Source organism: Solenopsis invicta, chromosome 1 (genome assembly GCF_016802725.1).
Source record: "Solenopsis invicta isolate M01_SB chromosome 1, UNIL_Sinv_3.0, whole genome shotgun sequence".
NCBI lineage: Eukaryota > Metazoa > Arthropoda > Insecta > Hymenoptera > Formicidae > Solenopsis > Solenopsis invicta.
Window position 1 is genome coordinate 29,551,861 of NC_052664.1, and position 16,744 is coordinate 29,568,604.

Consider the following 16,744-nt stretch of genomic DNA (forward strand, 5'->3'; position numbering starts at 1 on the left):
CCTTCTTATGAAGCAGAAACATGCACACGAAGTAATTGCAGTTAACAAACGAAAATCTAATATGATCTAATGATTAATTTTATTCAGCCGCTATCATGACAGAATGGTATGATGAAATACACTCATAAAAAATAGTAAAATATTTTTTTATTTATAGAGAGTCGGCGGATTGGTCACTGAATTGATCGCCGTAATATGTCATTACATATCAAGCTTACAGGTATTAAAAGTTTATTGATTTAGTTTTAAGAACTGGCGAGACAGTCCGCAAGTATAAGTCATTTTTATATAAATTATAGTGGATAAAATATGTTATTTTATCATGTGCAAAGCTGTTTTACTCAATGTGATGTCACGCGAGAGGACAAGCAAGTGAACGAAGTTGAAAGATGCATAATAAGAAAGAGTTGCAAAGCGAGCGCTTAAGCAACTCTACATCAACGAGGTAGTCTATCTTAGAGAAATAAAACAGTCAATTTTTTCAAATATAATTTTAAACTTTAAAATTTTTTAAATATACTTCTAAAGTTTTAAGTCAAAATTTAAAAAGTTAATAAAATTACAGCGCATAGATATAATTTTTCTTATAAGTTTTACTATCATAAAGTATTCTGCAAATTCTATCTATTGAAGATAAAGCCTTTCTAAAGATAAAAATATAATTTTTGTAAAGTGGAAATATTAGGAAAATTAGGCACATTATTACAAATTATTTTGTTCGATAATATAATAGAATGTAATGAGTAATGATAATGATGTCAGTTAAGGAATTGTTCTTTTTTTTTATTTCTTATTTTCGAAAAAAATGTAAAATTTTGATTAAAAATTGTCAAACATGTATTAAAAGAAAGAAGCATTTATAAATATACATTAAGTTCATAATTTTTTAATTTAAAAAGTTAATTATTTTTTCTTTTGCTGGAGCAAATATTCGAGAAGCTCAAGTAAACATTCGGTTCCTTTTCTCTGATGGAGGTATCTCGAACGATCGTCCTACTTTTCTATTATTTACAAGCATTGTGCATAAATTGCTTTCAAACATTTATTTTCGGAATCAAATATTATTAAAGTCACAGCTTGCTTGAATGATTATACTTAGAAATATTTTCTTTAACTTTCAATCACTACCATTTTCAAAATATAGATTTTTTGAACAATTTTTATTCTAATTTACTCTCCATAGACAAACTAATAAAAACTAAAATTTTGAATCTTGTGTGAATAATATAAGGCCGAGAACGAGCTATTCTTTGGTCAGCGTTATATAAAAATCAGCATAGTTTTATTCGTCGACACAATGCGAGAATAGTCTGAATCCATGGTCCACTGTGAGGCAACATCTCGATGTTCCGAATCTTTGAATAGTATATCGCATAGATAAAGTACTCTGCTTGGTTGTGTGTCTGTTTAGTGCGGAGCTAACTACACGACTGACTTGAGTCGTGTAGTTAGCTCCGCATGAAACAGACACACAATCGAGCACAGTACTTTATCCATGCGATATATTATTCAGAGATTTGGAACATCGAGACGTTGCCTCACAGTGGACCATGGATTCAAACTGTTCTCGCGTTGAGTTAACGAATAAAACTATGCTGATTTTTATATAACGGACAAAAATCAGCATAGTTACCCTCATGTAGAGATTTATGTTTAAGTATAGTAATTCGACATTAGAAATTAATGCGGCTGAAGGATAAGTACGTTCGAAACGTTCTACTAACTGTATTTTGGTTGTCAAGATTAAAATAAATTGTAACTCGAAAAACCAAAAAATAGCTCGTTCCCGGTCTTATATTATTCATATTTTATTGATACGAGCGTAAAAAAAATTGATTTGAATTTTGTATTTTAAATGACTGATGAATATCACTTTCGTTAGGAAGACAAGATTTTTTTGCAACGCGTCACATTGTACAATAACATTGTATAATAATAAAAATAATTATCTTCGTAATCTTTAGAAATTCAAACTCCTAAAACATCAATAAATATATATGTAAAAGTTTGGAATCATGTAATAATATTTATAGTTCTCTCTTTTAAAAAATCTTAAAAATCTGAAATGCACAAGATAGACTGCCCCTTAATGTTTGTAATATATCTCTATTAGTACTTGATTAAATTAATTGATAAGCTATATGGAAGAATATATGTATAAATAAATATTAAGTTATGTTCAAGATATATGATAAAAATTCCATAAAAACATGAGAATAATCTCGAGAATATGGATTTGCGCGATGCTTGATACCATCAAGCCGTTTTGTTTGACTGTACATATAAAAGCAAGTCCTTTTCTATCAGAAAATAAGATAGAAGCGACAACATCCTACGAAATCGAATGTGGAACTTGTCAAGACAGTTCATCATTGTAACGGTTCTTCATCTATCTATGTCCATTACCACTAATGTAGATTAACTTTCTCACAAGAAAAAGAACGGAAACACTCCCCCCCTCCTCTCCGATTTTGATAAACCATGTTGTAGTACAAATCAAAGAGATACATATTTTTTTTATACATACTCGTTTTCACTTTTAGGGAGTGAAATACCCCTTTAAAGGAAATCGGTTTTTTTCTTTCGAAGCGTATATTATCGAAATTATAAGACATACAAAAGATGTTTTGAATGAAAGTTCTGAATGAAATCGCTTGAAGAGTTTTATAACAGCGATAAAAAATTTTTTTTAAATTAAATTTTTAAAAATCAAAAAAATTAAAAAGCTTTTATTTATCACTGTTAGTGGAAATGGACAATAATCGAATCTAATTGAACCGAACTCCAGCGGGGAGATCTCTACTCACAAGTGTCAGACAAAACACATGTCTAAAAGACGTTTTAAATATATGTCTCGAGAATGTCTTTTAAATATGCATATTGTCTAGGTTGCTTCAAGCTTCGATTTAGATACAAAAGATATTTATTAGATACAAAAGGTTGATCACTCGCGAGCAGTTCATCGGATATGCCTAAAGACAGTAACAATACAGACGCATGTTGAACTCGTCAACGCAAGCACTCTGGGTGCCATAAGTGTTCAGCCTGCTGATCGATCCAGCTAATTTGCGACTCTTGTCATCCGCTTTGTAGCGGACCGTACCCTCGAAGATTGCGTCACCTGGCGAGGTCTGTATAGTTACCGTGTAATCCATCATCGTCGCGCCATCCGTCTTATCCTGCCATACCTTCGCGTCCTTGATCATTTTCAGGTTCAAGGTCGCGCACATCGGATACCTATCCAACATACCGTTCAGCTTTCTCATGAGAAACGACACGCTGTCTTGCAAGCCGGTGTCGTTCAACGAGACCGTATTACTGGTGTGGCATTGGCACCAGTGATTCGCAATGTGTGCCATGTCGCAAGTGCGAATGTTCGGCACCGGCAGGAACCAACTGATGCCACGTGGAATAGGCGATGCGGCCTGAGTTTTAATGCGCCTCTTAAGAAACGACTCGCGCAGAAGGTGCGGGCTCAGCAGATCCAACAACGTTTCGTGAAGATCGAAAGGCGTCGTGAGGCTATGGCTATTTCTTCGCAAATTCCCCCAAGCCAACGGAAATTTCTCACGCCACCATCTCGGCAGTACGATGAAGGCGAAGGGTAGACTATCCTCGATTTTCCCCTGATACGTTTGTCGGAAATCGCCCCATCGCATACCATGGTCACTCATTACAATCAAGGCTGTGCGATTCAGCAAACCCTCCCGCGAGGCATATTTGAAGAATTCATGGTAGGAGTCATCACCCAACTGGGGATACGTGAAATAATCGTGAGTGAGACTCGCCTGCCAAATGAAGGCGAAGTAAAACTCCGAGGAGAACTCGATCGCCGTTTTGCGGGTGTAATCCAACATACAGTCAAACGTCTTCTTAGTGCCGAGGCAAAGATTGGCGTTCAGTTTGTGAGTGTTGCCGATGTCGTTCTCGGCACCAACGCAGTACGGTCTCAGATAGTAATCCGTCGGTTGTTCGCGGAATCCCGGTTTCAGATAATTGAACGTGGTCATGCTGTAGGCGTCCTCGCCGAACACTGTGCGGTAACCAGCAGCACTGAATTTCTTCCACAAGAACGGGCATTCGTCGAATGTTTTGTTAGGCATTTGCCAACACAAATCTCGCAACTCGTCCTGATTCAGACCACTCAGTACCGGGACGAGGTTCGGGTATGTGTTATCAGCGACTTTGGTGTAGCCCAACATCTCCACGGCACCGAGGGACTGAAGCGACTTTACGGTCTTTGGCATCATCCTGTGAAAGTTCATTCTGGAAACCGAGTCGAGTCCAACAACGAGAACACTGAGACGATCGTCGATGAGAGTGTCCGTTTCCAGCGTCTGCTTGCATCTTGTCTCTACAGAAGGCTTACGAGGTAGGAAAGCGAAGTAATCTTTGTATACTACTTCGTTGTTTTGATAACATTCAACTTTTACGAATTCAGCATTTACAGTGCAGGAATCTTGAAAAGGGTAGCACTGTGTGTCATACCTGTAAAATTTTATTAAAAGTTAATTAAAAAATCTGTAAAAGATCTGTATACAAGAAACTAAAGTATCTAAAAATTTAATTGAATCTAAAAATAGTTTAGACTATCAAAATAATTATGTAGGTTGCTGGTACTTAGAATGGCAAAACTTTTTGCAATATTGTTCATTGCTTGAATATCCTTTATAATTATTTTGATGGTCCAACAAAATTATTTTCAAATCTGTTTTCAACCAAATTTTTAGGCATTTTAGCAAATATTGTTTTTCTTCGTGTAAAACACAATATATCCTACCAGATAACATATGCACATACATACATTACGTAATGTATATTTATTAAATTTGAATTAAAATTTTTTTTATAATACTAACGTAATAGCATTGTCATTGTCTTTCGTTCGCCAAAATGGTCGCCAGCAGCAATTCATGCCACTCCGATCGTTGTAGAATTCATTCCACGCCAATGGGTTAACGAATAGCGCAGTATTGTTCGATTCAATCAATGGTGGAAAATTTCCATACTCGCATTCGAACGTATCTTTTGTTATGAAACGTCGAACTGCAGGATCTAAAGGATCCATTGCTGGTAATCGACATCCTTTGTTGCGAACTAGAAAGCCACCGTTGCCTATTGGCATGTATACGTTTGACGCTGTTGATACATATTCCTCTGAAAAATTTACGAACTGATAATTAAAATAGACACGAAAATGTGCGAGAATGATTTGAATATAAACATTTTTGTTGTTACGATTTATCAAAAAAGGTTATGCAATATAAAATAATATTATTTAAAAATTATTAATTTATTTTTTCACACACACGTTATTTTTTTCATTAATGAACTTATTTACTTATTTATGATTTAACTATCAAAACATTAAATATCTTAGCAACTAAAATAAGTTTTTATTAAAATAGCGATTTGAAATGAAAGATAAAGTTTTGTTGCTCATTTTCATCTTTGATATTGAATTTTTTTGTTTATTTACAATAATTTGTAATTTAAAAACTTTTAATATATTCAATATTTATGTAAAGAAACAAAATTCATTTTTTTATCAAAGAATATATCTCTAAATATCTTATTTTCTTGTTTTAATATTATTTTTGTATGAATTCAAAGTATTGCATTATTATCAGCGTTGTAAAAAGTTTACCTTGGTTTCATAAAAATTTATGATAATTCTGTAATTATCTATGCGCAAATAATCTCATGTGTGGTTTTTATGTGTTAGATTTTGTGTTTTTATGATCGCCGCAGAAAATTTTACTTCCATATGTAGAAAACTTGAATAGCATTTTATTTTTTAAATGGTTTCGCAATTGTAAAATGTTGGTTTGTTTAACGGTTACAAAAACATTTTACTAAAACTATAGTAATAAATGTGAATTTTTATTTATAAAAAATGTAAAAAACGTTTTAATGAACCAGATTTTTAATATCAGTGTTAAAAAAAATAAAATATTTTCTTAAATATTAAAATTTAATTCTTAATGCTGTTACATACTTAGAAACTGATTGCTTTTGTAGTGACACTACATTTTGTTTGTGTTTGAATTCACGAAAAAATCAAGCAAATTAATCTAATACTCACGTGTTATTACATCTTGAGCAGTTGGTTTAGCCATTACACCAAATCGGATAATTCGAAATTGACCAATATTGTAACTGTTGATAATGAAAAGCGACGTTAATAGAAAAATTAGCAGTGCGATTAGCCATCTTCGTAGCCGCAGACCTCCTTTTTGTATTTTAGTTTTGATTAATGCCGTGGTAGAGACACACTTATCGTCAACAGCTTTTTTGCCGCCGCGAAACAGTGCCTGTTGAAGAAAAGAAGCGAATTTTGAAAGGTTGATTCTATTCACAGTTTCTCGAAATTTTAATTAAATACTACATTTTATTTTCCGAATTTAAATACAAATATTTGTTCAACAAACCTGAAAATTCATGGAAATTTTTTGAATTACTTTAAATATATGAAAAAACGAAAGCGAGGTACTAGATTTTTTTCTTTTGATACTTAAAATTTAAGGATTAAATCAACTTTTAAACTTTGTAAAAGAAAATTTTGCTGTATGGTCTGGTTTAACTCGCTGATTCGCGTAAAATAAGCTCGGTCTCTCTTCGCTTCGCACGTCACCCCTTGAAAAAAAAGTTGATAAACTTGTTTCAATAAACTGATTACTGATCAGTAACTGATTAGATTTCATTAGTTAATTTAAAAAAAAAAAAAATTACTAATCAGTGATCAGTTTATTGAAACAAGTTTATCAACTTTTTTTTTTCAAGGAACTTAAGGCGAACGCGCAACTGCGCCTTTTGATAATTTTCTTAAATAATTACAATTTAATTAAAAATTACAAAAAGCTCTTTCTCGTAAATGATTAATTAGAAGATCAATTAGAAGATGAAAAGTATTATAAAATTCATAGACATTATAATTGGTTCTAAACATGCACAACGATTAAAATTTTCCTAGTATTGTAAATATCGTTAATAAGTCTTTTTCTTTTAAATTTTTATTTAATAAATAAACTTTGAAACAGTAAACATGATTAAAGTGGATTATGTTTATTATAATTAGTAAACGCGTGTAATTATTAGTTTCGTTGCAAAAAAGTAAAATCGTTTATGAAACTTAACATTAATTTATTATAATTATATGATCATATTTTATTAAAATGTGCAAAAACCGATCTATTTAATATATTTAAAAAAATTAACCATATTTCTTTGTTTTACGCAAAAATTAATTAATATTCCGATCAATGGCTTGAGCCTACAGTATTTTAAAGAAAAATGCCTTAAAATGATATAATTTAACTTATTAAATCGAGATACATAAAGAAGAGTACTGTTAAAATCCAATAATTACTGTTCATGATTAAAAAAAAAATTATGCACAACATGAATATATTTTAGAAAAATTGACATGCTTTTTGGGCAGCAAACAAACGAAACATTTATTTTACCTCTTCGAGAAAATGGTGTTCACGCATAACAGAGCGATTGCATGCATCAAACACTTTCATATATGTAAGGTAGAATTGCACAATCAGTATATACATTATGTCCAGTGCGTTTGTTTCCGTGGCAGCGATAACAGAACACCGATATCACTTGCGGTCTAGACATCTGTCTCGCTAATTGGCCTAAATTGGAACTCGTGGATTAAAATTTGGGCGTATCTCTTGTTTATATAATATAAAAGAAATATATATTGTTAATTATATATCATTATGCTACATTTTTGTTTGCCATTATTGCATCGAAATTTTCTCTCACGAAGAACGGCAGCTTAAGAGATAGAATTCAATTGAGCAGTCTTGGTCCTTCTATTATCCATCACTCTTTGCAACGATCAAGAATTTATGTTTATTTCCTTATGTCGTTCTCATCTGGTACCATAAATACGATTACTCGTTGCGAGCTCACAAACATCATAATTCGCATTAAAAAAGCGCATGATGAAATACATTGAACGTAGCGCAATATTTATAGCAGTTAATTGTATCGCAGCATGTACACCAGAACTCAAAATGCGCACACATGTCTAATCTGTATCGAAGCAGGTTTCTTTTTTCTCAATGATTGTCTATCTAAGTGAGCTAAGGATTGGCAAAAGGTGTCTCTCTTTTCGTTGTTTCTCTTTTTCCCCTAACAGGTATTAGACTCACGTTTCTTCTACGTGATATGTTCGTATGGTCCATGAATTTCGTAATGACGATTATGAGAACTTATAAGATTGTAAGCGCGATTATAATTCACTATGCGATCTAGCTCTTGGTTGACGTTTCGCGTTTAATTTAACGGCCGTTGCACGGACCTGGAAGACTTCTGGAACGTTTACGAAGCGTTGCTGCCATTCTATAGCATATATAACAATATATCACTACATTTATTTAAGGGGCGTTTCGGTTTAATCGCCACGACTTGTTCCTATTTCTCGATTCGGCACGCATATTTAAGCGATAACTTTTTCGCAGGCAGCGAAGCTGCACTTCCGAGATACTGGTCGACTCTTGTTTATTGTTCGAATCAATTAATGTGTATACTCGACGTACTATGTGATGGAACACTTCTTCGGTATTAGGTCCTCGTATTTATTTCTTGATCGTTAGTGAACGATTTTTTCTAGATATGTTGAGTATGCATATCATTTTATCCGTTCGTCAACATGTGTAATTAAAAAATTATTGGCCACAGATAATCCGAAATCAGAACTGTTCGAGTTCATCAAGCAAGTAAGAGCTCCTTACTTCCATCCGTAACTACTTGCGCCGCTGTAACTATTTTCAATGATGATAATTGCGGCGCATCTACGCGACAATCTAATAGTGCTGAAACCTCAGCACTATCTCTTTTGTCTCTTCTCCGTCCCACTTAGTGTTTTGCTCATTTTTTTCTTTCTAGATTTACTCGGTTGTATGTTATGCTTAATGACGTATACATCTTCAGAGAAAGTGTATCCATCGATTGTATTCCTAAAACATCATCAGCACAGTTAATTACGTTAATACTCCAACAAACCTATTCTGTAATTTTTAACGACAGTTTCGTTGTTGTTTAATGTTGTTGCGCACCTTTTTTTACCACGTATTATATCTGCGCAACTACGTTATAACGATAACGAAACTGTCGTCAAGAGTTACAAAATAGGTCTGTTGACGTATTTCTTCTCTTCTGTGATAATTTATAGAAAATTGATATTTCTCGATATAAGCAATGCTTTACGATATTTTATTTACAAATTTTTTAATTAATTTAGAAACAATTTTTTCTCAACAAAAATCACATGTGAACAAATAATTTAAAAATTTAATAATTTCCATAAAATTTTATATATATTTAAACAGAAAATTTTAATTCAATTAATTTATTTTTTATTTAAACATTTCTAATTCAATTTTTATTATTTGATTTTAATTTTAAATTAATTATATTTCTTTTTATTTTTTTTAAACTAAAAAGTAAAAATAATCATTTTATGTAAAAACAATTATATTAACAGCAAATTTTCATTCAGGCAAAATTAATATTGTTAAAATTATTCGGACCTAAAATTTTATTTATAATTTTTAAATATGATATTTATATCTAATTGTAAAATAAATACTTTATATGTTTTTCTTATTATAAATGTGTTTAATTATAAAAATTTAGTCTTAAAAAAAAAACAAATAAATATAGAAGAATATCTTCGTAATGATTTTTGAAACGTTCCATTGTTACGCTTCTAATGTCTCATTTACGTATTAACTGTTGACAGTTAAACCATTAATATACCTACATATCTATGTAAATTGTTTTTTTATTTCTTTCCATTCCGGTTGATCCGGTAAAAATAAAAGAACCTTGTAAATAATGAAAATATTGGAGTAATTGAAATTGTTGTTAATCTTATAATTACAGTAACATGTACGGAGAGAATTTTCTCTTAGAATTTACTCTTAAAATTATGATAATCGTGAAACGACGTATATGACATTTCGAAGAATTTTATATTTTTTTTTATTTATTAATATTTATCACAATAAAATATGAAATATTTTAATTAAATTTTACTAATCAGAATGTTTACTAATGAGAAAAACTGGAGAAACCTAAAATTTTCAGAGAATATATTTTTTATCCCTAAAAATATTATTTTCATAGAATTTTTATGCTCAATACAATTTTTGGAATTTTATTTTTAAATGTAAATTCTATCTTGACAAAATTATTTCTGTGATAATGCAAAAAATTATAACAATATAAGTATGGCATCTTCACGTATTCTGTTGTAATTCGTGAATTTTTATAAAAAAAATTAATGACATTTTAAATTACCGTGTGTATTTAATCACATTTCTATTTTCAGTGAGCTAGAGAGAATGTACTACGGACAGATCGTTATATTCTGTATTTATTTCTTTTTCATACTTTCTCAAATTAAACATTCAAAACTTAAATTACTTTTCCTCGCGATCGTTTGATTAAGAAACATTAAAAGATATAATAAAATAAATTAAAATAAAATAAATCTCACGATTACTATGACTTTTTAAGGTAAATTCTAAAAAAAAATTCTCTCTATAAGTAACATTAAGATTATCAACAAACGGAACCTGAAGTAAGATATACGTACATTCGGTCGAATTTTGCGTTCTTGCGCATGTGAACTTGAAGAGATGAAACTCTCAAACAGCTGTTTTTAGATATCCACTATGATTTCGCAGATATAACGCGCGGAATGTTTGAACATAATGCATATTCAGGAATACTTTTTCTTAGTAACAGCACTCATATGTATTATTTCTGAAATCTCTCTTCTTATAATATAATTTCAAGTTGCAGTGGCGAGGCAGCGTTACGCTCCTAATTTCAAGTTGCAGTGGCGAGGCATCGTTACGCTCCTAATATCTTGTTTTCTTAACTGAAACCGTCGACAGATGATATATTCATCGGCCAAACTTATTCCATACGGAATCCTCACTCTGGAAGAGATGCGAGATGCAAACATCCGCAGGATGCTTTGTCTTCTTCGGGAGAAATATATAGATCGACGTTTGGCTACCGATCTATCGGTCTTTTCCTCTTCGTCATCTTCGCGCCGATGTCCAGTCTGTCATCGGAGCACGCGGAGTGGAAGCGTACACGTTTGATGACCGATCTTCGGGGATGCTTCGGCAGGCGTTGCCGCGCCCCGACGAGCTGGGATTTAACCGAGAGTGTGTGCGGACGCCGCGACGGGCTGAGACTGGGCGAGAAGTGACGAGACGTGGAGGAGGACCAGGGTTCCTGGTCGATAGCGGAGCACGCGCGTTTCTTCGGCGTGCGGCGACGAGAGACGGCTAGACCAGCGCACAATGTACAGTTTGCCAGAAGCAAACCAAAACGGGACAAAATTTTGGGTCACTGAGATGACATGATCTATGATATGAGACATATGCAATTTTTATATAATAATTGCACTTTTAGACACAACATATTACTTTTATATTTACGCGATTTACTTTTATACGTTTTCGGATATTAATTCATAATATCCGAATTTTCTGGGATGAACACATGTGGATTTGATATGAATTCCATACGTTTGTTAATAAAATTTGTATACAAATTATGTAAGGTCATTTATAGACACTTTTGTTATTTTCAAATCATACTTATAAAACTATTATATTTAAAAAAAAATAGAAGGTAAATACTAATTAACAACAGTTTTAATATTTTTTAAAAATAATTTTGAATGGAAAAGAATTTAGAATAGGTCTGAAAACTTTAAATAATAATGTAATATTTGAAATTTGAACGATTTGAATTAGTTGACTATTAAATTCTGAATGTTACTGTGTACCGAGAAAATTCAATCACCTTTGTTTGCATCTCATTTCTTCTGGTACCAATTTATCATTTATTCCATACTCGTTGTCATTTATCGATGATTGTTGAACGATACAATTTTTGTAAATTATAACCAAATTTGTTTTATGCAAAATCCACAAGATGCAATATCTGAAATAATTATTGAATCTTAATAAAATTGTCAATTACAGAAAATAAATGATAGAAAATATTAATTTATATTTTGTATTTTGAATATCATTATATATTTTTGTATTTATACTATTAAATATTATTATATGTATTTCTTTCTTATAAACATAATTGCATATTTTTCATTAACTTTTTTGGTTCATTCTTTCTCCATTGTTAAAACAACAAAACGAAAAGTTAATTATGTGTATGACTGATCGCCTCAAAAGGTACATGTATATAAATGTCACTACGAGTATTGCATCCATAAAAGTTATCATTGTATTAACTACGACTAATAAATCTGCTGCAATTATAAACGGACCAATGAGCGATTTGATAACATTGATATTAATTGCAAGTAGAGCAAGAATTCTAATGGTGCAGTTCTATGTTAAGAGATAAAACTGATTAAGATGTGAAACAATTATATATCAGAAAATTTCTATTTTTCAAAGAACTAAATTAATAGACAATGCCATTTTATATAAAAATTCGATAATATAGATCTTAGATCAACCCTTTCAAAAAGAAAGATAAGTGATTTTTATTAAAACTTTTTAAAATTTTAATATGTAAATTGGTCTATCAAATGAATTTTTAAAATATTTCTTAAAACATTTAAAAAACATTTCTAAGAACGTTAGATCTGGAATGGCTTAAGTTTCCTTCTTTTTCTTTTTTTTATCAAAACCTGTTTATTTTAACTTCTGAAAAACGTTTGAAGTTAATCTATATATTCTCTTTTTCTGTTTTTTACTTTTTGTATATTGTCTTTTGTCTCTTTGAGCAATGTTTTATCAAAATTGGCAAGATAAAAGTTAATAAACTCTCAAAGAGATAAGAAACATATGACAAGAAATACGATTATTGACAAAATAATGTGCGAAGAAACAAAAAGGTAATAGGCAAAAAACAAAAAACCAGGAAGCACATTGCAGATTAGTCTTTATGTAAGATTTGAAAAATTAATTGTTTTATATACAGAAATTTATTTTCTGTATTGACATTAATTAAAACATTCAAATTTTCGAAAAGCATCATGATTTCAGTAAAATTTTACATAAGCGCATATTTCAATATTATATGTACAAGTACAATAAATTAATATCTTTATTTTTATTAAAGTTCTAATTGTAAATATATTAAAATATTATTCTTAATTTTATCATATAAATTATTTTAAAGTTTATAATAATATATATTTAAAATTTTAAAGTTTTAAAATTGCATATACCAGCCAATATTTATCATAAATAAATCGTATACTGTTACATTAATCCCTATATTTTTATCAGTAGTTGATAAATCTATGAGCAACAATGTTGACAATTGAAAAGTAAGGTAATAAAAAATCTAAACGCGAAGTCTAAAATCAGATTAGATGTTTTTAAGATGTTTAAAAGAACATCTTTAAGACTATATACTTTCGAACGTATCTTAAAAACGACAGCTTTTGTAAAATTTTATATCGACAGGGATATTACCTCGCGTAGATCAAACTTGGCAGGTACATTTGGAGTCACATGTATATTTTCATATTAATGTCACCTCTTTTAGTTATATCCAAAAAGAAGCCTGAGAGCAACCACGGCCATAATTTAGCTGACTTTATTTTGAAGTCCTTATGTCCATAAAATGTAGATATTGATCTATGTAATAGCTAATTCTTACGAATCCTAGTTATATATCGTTTTATATCATTGCAGGTAATCCATGATTTTGTGGTTCTCTTCCATGCTAAAACATAAGTAGAGTATGTTATGTTATTGTTTTTGTTTCAACTAAAATTTTATTTATAATAATAAAAACAGCTCAATCTGTAGATTTCCTCTGCCTTTCCCATCAAATTTAATCAAACCTCTTTTCTTTGGATGTGTACTTTTTTTATTTTTTTATCATCATTTTATAATGTATAACAATAAATTTACAATGTATGGCAATATATAACATTACAATTTATTTATTACAATTTGTTTTACATCAAAAAGCAAAAAGTGTACAACAGAAAAGTATACAATATAAATAAAATATATTACTAAAGTTCATTATTACAATTTAGATATTTTACTGATGCCAGAAAGTGTTAAAAATAGGTACAATAATACCGAAAAATTTATTAGTCTTAAATTAAATATATAATATAAAAAAATTAATTTAAATTAGATTTATTTTTTTATATTATATATTTGATATAAAAATTTGCTCATCACTCACTGATGCGCAACAGCAGAGTTATTCTGCAACACATTGCTATGATGATTTTGTAACAAAAATAAAATCCAAATTAATGCAAAATAGAAAAATTATCCAATATTAAAGGAAATAATTACTATATATAATTTTCATGTTCCTTAGGTAAATGTTTAATCATTAGAATAATCATGTAATTGTTTAGAACATTTTATCTATTAAATACAAGCTCCTGTAGGATTTCATTTTAAAAAGTGTAATTTTGATTAAAAAAATTTTTTTTAATTTTCATTTTCCAAATTTTTAACTATAAAAAATAAACAGTACTACTGTGCATAAGATATAACATATAAATAAATTATATTTACCACATGTTGTACCGCAAATGTTGAGGAAGTCCTTGCAGTCCTGCTTCTCTGTAAACTTGGTGTACTCAGCCAGAAGGGTGTAAGCGTCCAGGAATCCTCTCAGATGCAAGTAAACTGTCTTCTTTGGGACTGTAATATTCCTCGATTTCACACTGTTAAAACGTGTAAAGAGTCAAAATATTATTCACAGAAACTTTTAGGAAGTATCACAAAGAACTGAAGAAAATACCTTACCCAAGACTGCTGATCAATTTTCGATTCATCCAGGAGATTCAGCTAGAGTATAGAACTTAGAATGTCCATCTTGCATCCTTTCGCTCGACATTAGAACTGATTAGGACTTACCGAGCACAGAGACGATTACCACCATTTTGTCGGTCTGCGAAAAACTAAAGAAACAAAACAAGGATACCAAACAGTATCTCTTTTAAGCAAACTTTATAAGGATAATGTTACGTGTAATTTCTCACCTGTCCACATCATATGGAAGATTGAATTTATGCGGACGCATTGTGAACTTGTTTACATTTGGAACGGAATCACGAATAGGTTAGGTTTCACCTGAGAAAAAAAGCGTGAAATGATTTCGAGCAGCTTCCGTAAACGTAGATGTTCATGTGTAGTATATAAGTACATATGGGAGAAAAAAAAGAGAAAGAGATTCTGATCATTGCACATTGTCACATTCTTTTTTCGCTTCTACTAGTAACATGATTTCCGATAATGACGTCATATCATCTCATATCGGAGAGATCTGACGATAAAAGTAATCGATTATTTTCGACTACTCGATATATGTCGTCATCAATGGAGGATCAATTTAACTCGGATTTTAATTTGCTTAAACTTTTTTTTTATTTTAAAAGTATAATTATTTAAGTTATTTTAAAATTATAATTTGAGACACGTTTTGAACATAATAATAATTAGCAATGTAATCCGAAAAGTGCATGAACGCGAAGTTGAAGAGCGGAATACGTAAAGTCAACCTTGACGCGTGAAGTTGGTCGCGCTTCTCGTTATTCTAACAAGCTATGTTCATGTTTCTTTTACACACCACGGGGGACACGGGGCGGATCGGCTCTAGAGCGGATGCGTCAACGCTGCTCATTTAACAGGTAAGCGAGACTTATCGCATTAATATTTACTGTAAAATCATCGTGTAATGTAAATTCGATGCTCGTGTGCAGCTCGGCCATAGCACGAGTCGCCAAAATCTTTGGATTTTCATCTGTTTACAGAACACTGGGGAGGCGATGCGGATCGGAGAGCGAGAACGAGTGGCGTCGCAAACCGACTAAATAGATGAGCAAAATCTATATTAATCTCGCAATAATATTTACCGCCGAATTAATCGTTGCATAATAAAGATTCGGTGCTTATATAACGATAAATCGTGAAAAAGCGCAATAATTAATACCGAAAAAATGTATCGCGTGAATAAATGATAAAACGACTAGCATATTATCGTGCGTTGCAAGTATCGCGCACGAATATCTTCTTATAAAATTAACAGGCTTACTTTAGCAAATACGAAATAATCATCATAAAAGACAGCGCATCTATTCGTTTACTCGACTATGTTGTTAAAAAATGCACAAACGAGAAATTAACAACGGAATACGTAGCGTCGCCACGGCAAGGTGGCGCGGATGCGGCGTCGATTTTGTCGCGTGAAGTTGACCGCGCGAGAGACGAAACCGCTTCTCGCCGTCTTCTCAGTTACATTCACGTTTCATTTACAGAAAGCGAAGGACGCGGGTCGAACCGGCTCCAGAACGGAGATGTCATCGCGACTTGTTTAACAGGTGAGTGAGATTTATTTCAACTTTGCAGTGATATATTTTACTGCCAATACAATCATCACGTAATGTAGATTCGATGCTCATGTGCACGCGGCGGCGGCGCGAGCGCGGCGTCGGTCTTGACGCGTAAAGTTGACTATACGCGCGGAAACAAACCCGGCTCGCCATCTTGATTCTCATTTACGTATCTGATTGCAGAACGCGGTGGACGCAGGACGGAGCGAGCGGCGTCGCGACTCGTTTAACAGGCAAACGAAATCAATTTCGATCGCATCAATCTCGATCGCATCAATATTATTAGTTTAACCGTCGCGTAATACAAATTCTGTACTCATACCGATGATTCGTACAAACGCGTATTTCGCG

General features: G+C 31.7%; 1 protein-coding gene across 1 annotated transcript; it reads right to left on the bottom strand.

Moving 5' to 3' along the window:
• Positions 1–60: 60 nt before the first annotated feature.
• Positions 61–11,354, bottom strand: LOC105206440. The gene is made up of 5 exons (XM_026134139.2): positions 10,622–11,354; positions 7,467–8,978; positions 6,086–6,314; positions 4,860–5,157; positions 61–4,488 (listed from the first exon to the last, which is right to left on the bottom strand). The coding sequence occupies exons 2-5, from the start codon at positions 7,560–7,562 to the stop codon at positions 2,973–2,975; spliced, it is 2,139 nt and encodes a 712-aa protein (XP_025989924.1). The 5' UTR covers positions 7,563–8,978; positions 10,622–11,354; the 3' UTR covers positions 61–2,972.
• Positions 11,355–16,744: the final 5,390 nt, after the last annotated feature.

Bases quoted from the DNA above. Each gene is read 5' to 3' on its own strand.
- LOC105206440 (XM_026134139.2), bottom strand. From the start codon at position 7,562: ATGTATATACTGATTGTGCAATTCTACCTTACATATATGAAAGTGTTT. The intron at 6,315-7,466 runs GTAAAATAAATG...TTTCTTCAACAG, and splicing joins AACACCATTTTCTCGAAGAG to GCACTGTTTCGCGGCGGCAA. The intron at 4,489-4,859 runs GTTAGTATTATA...AAAATTTTACAG, and splicing joins GACAATGACAATGCTATTAC to GTATGACACACAGTGCTACC.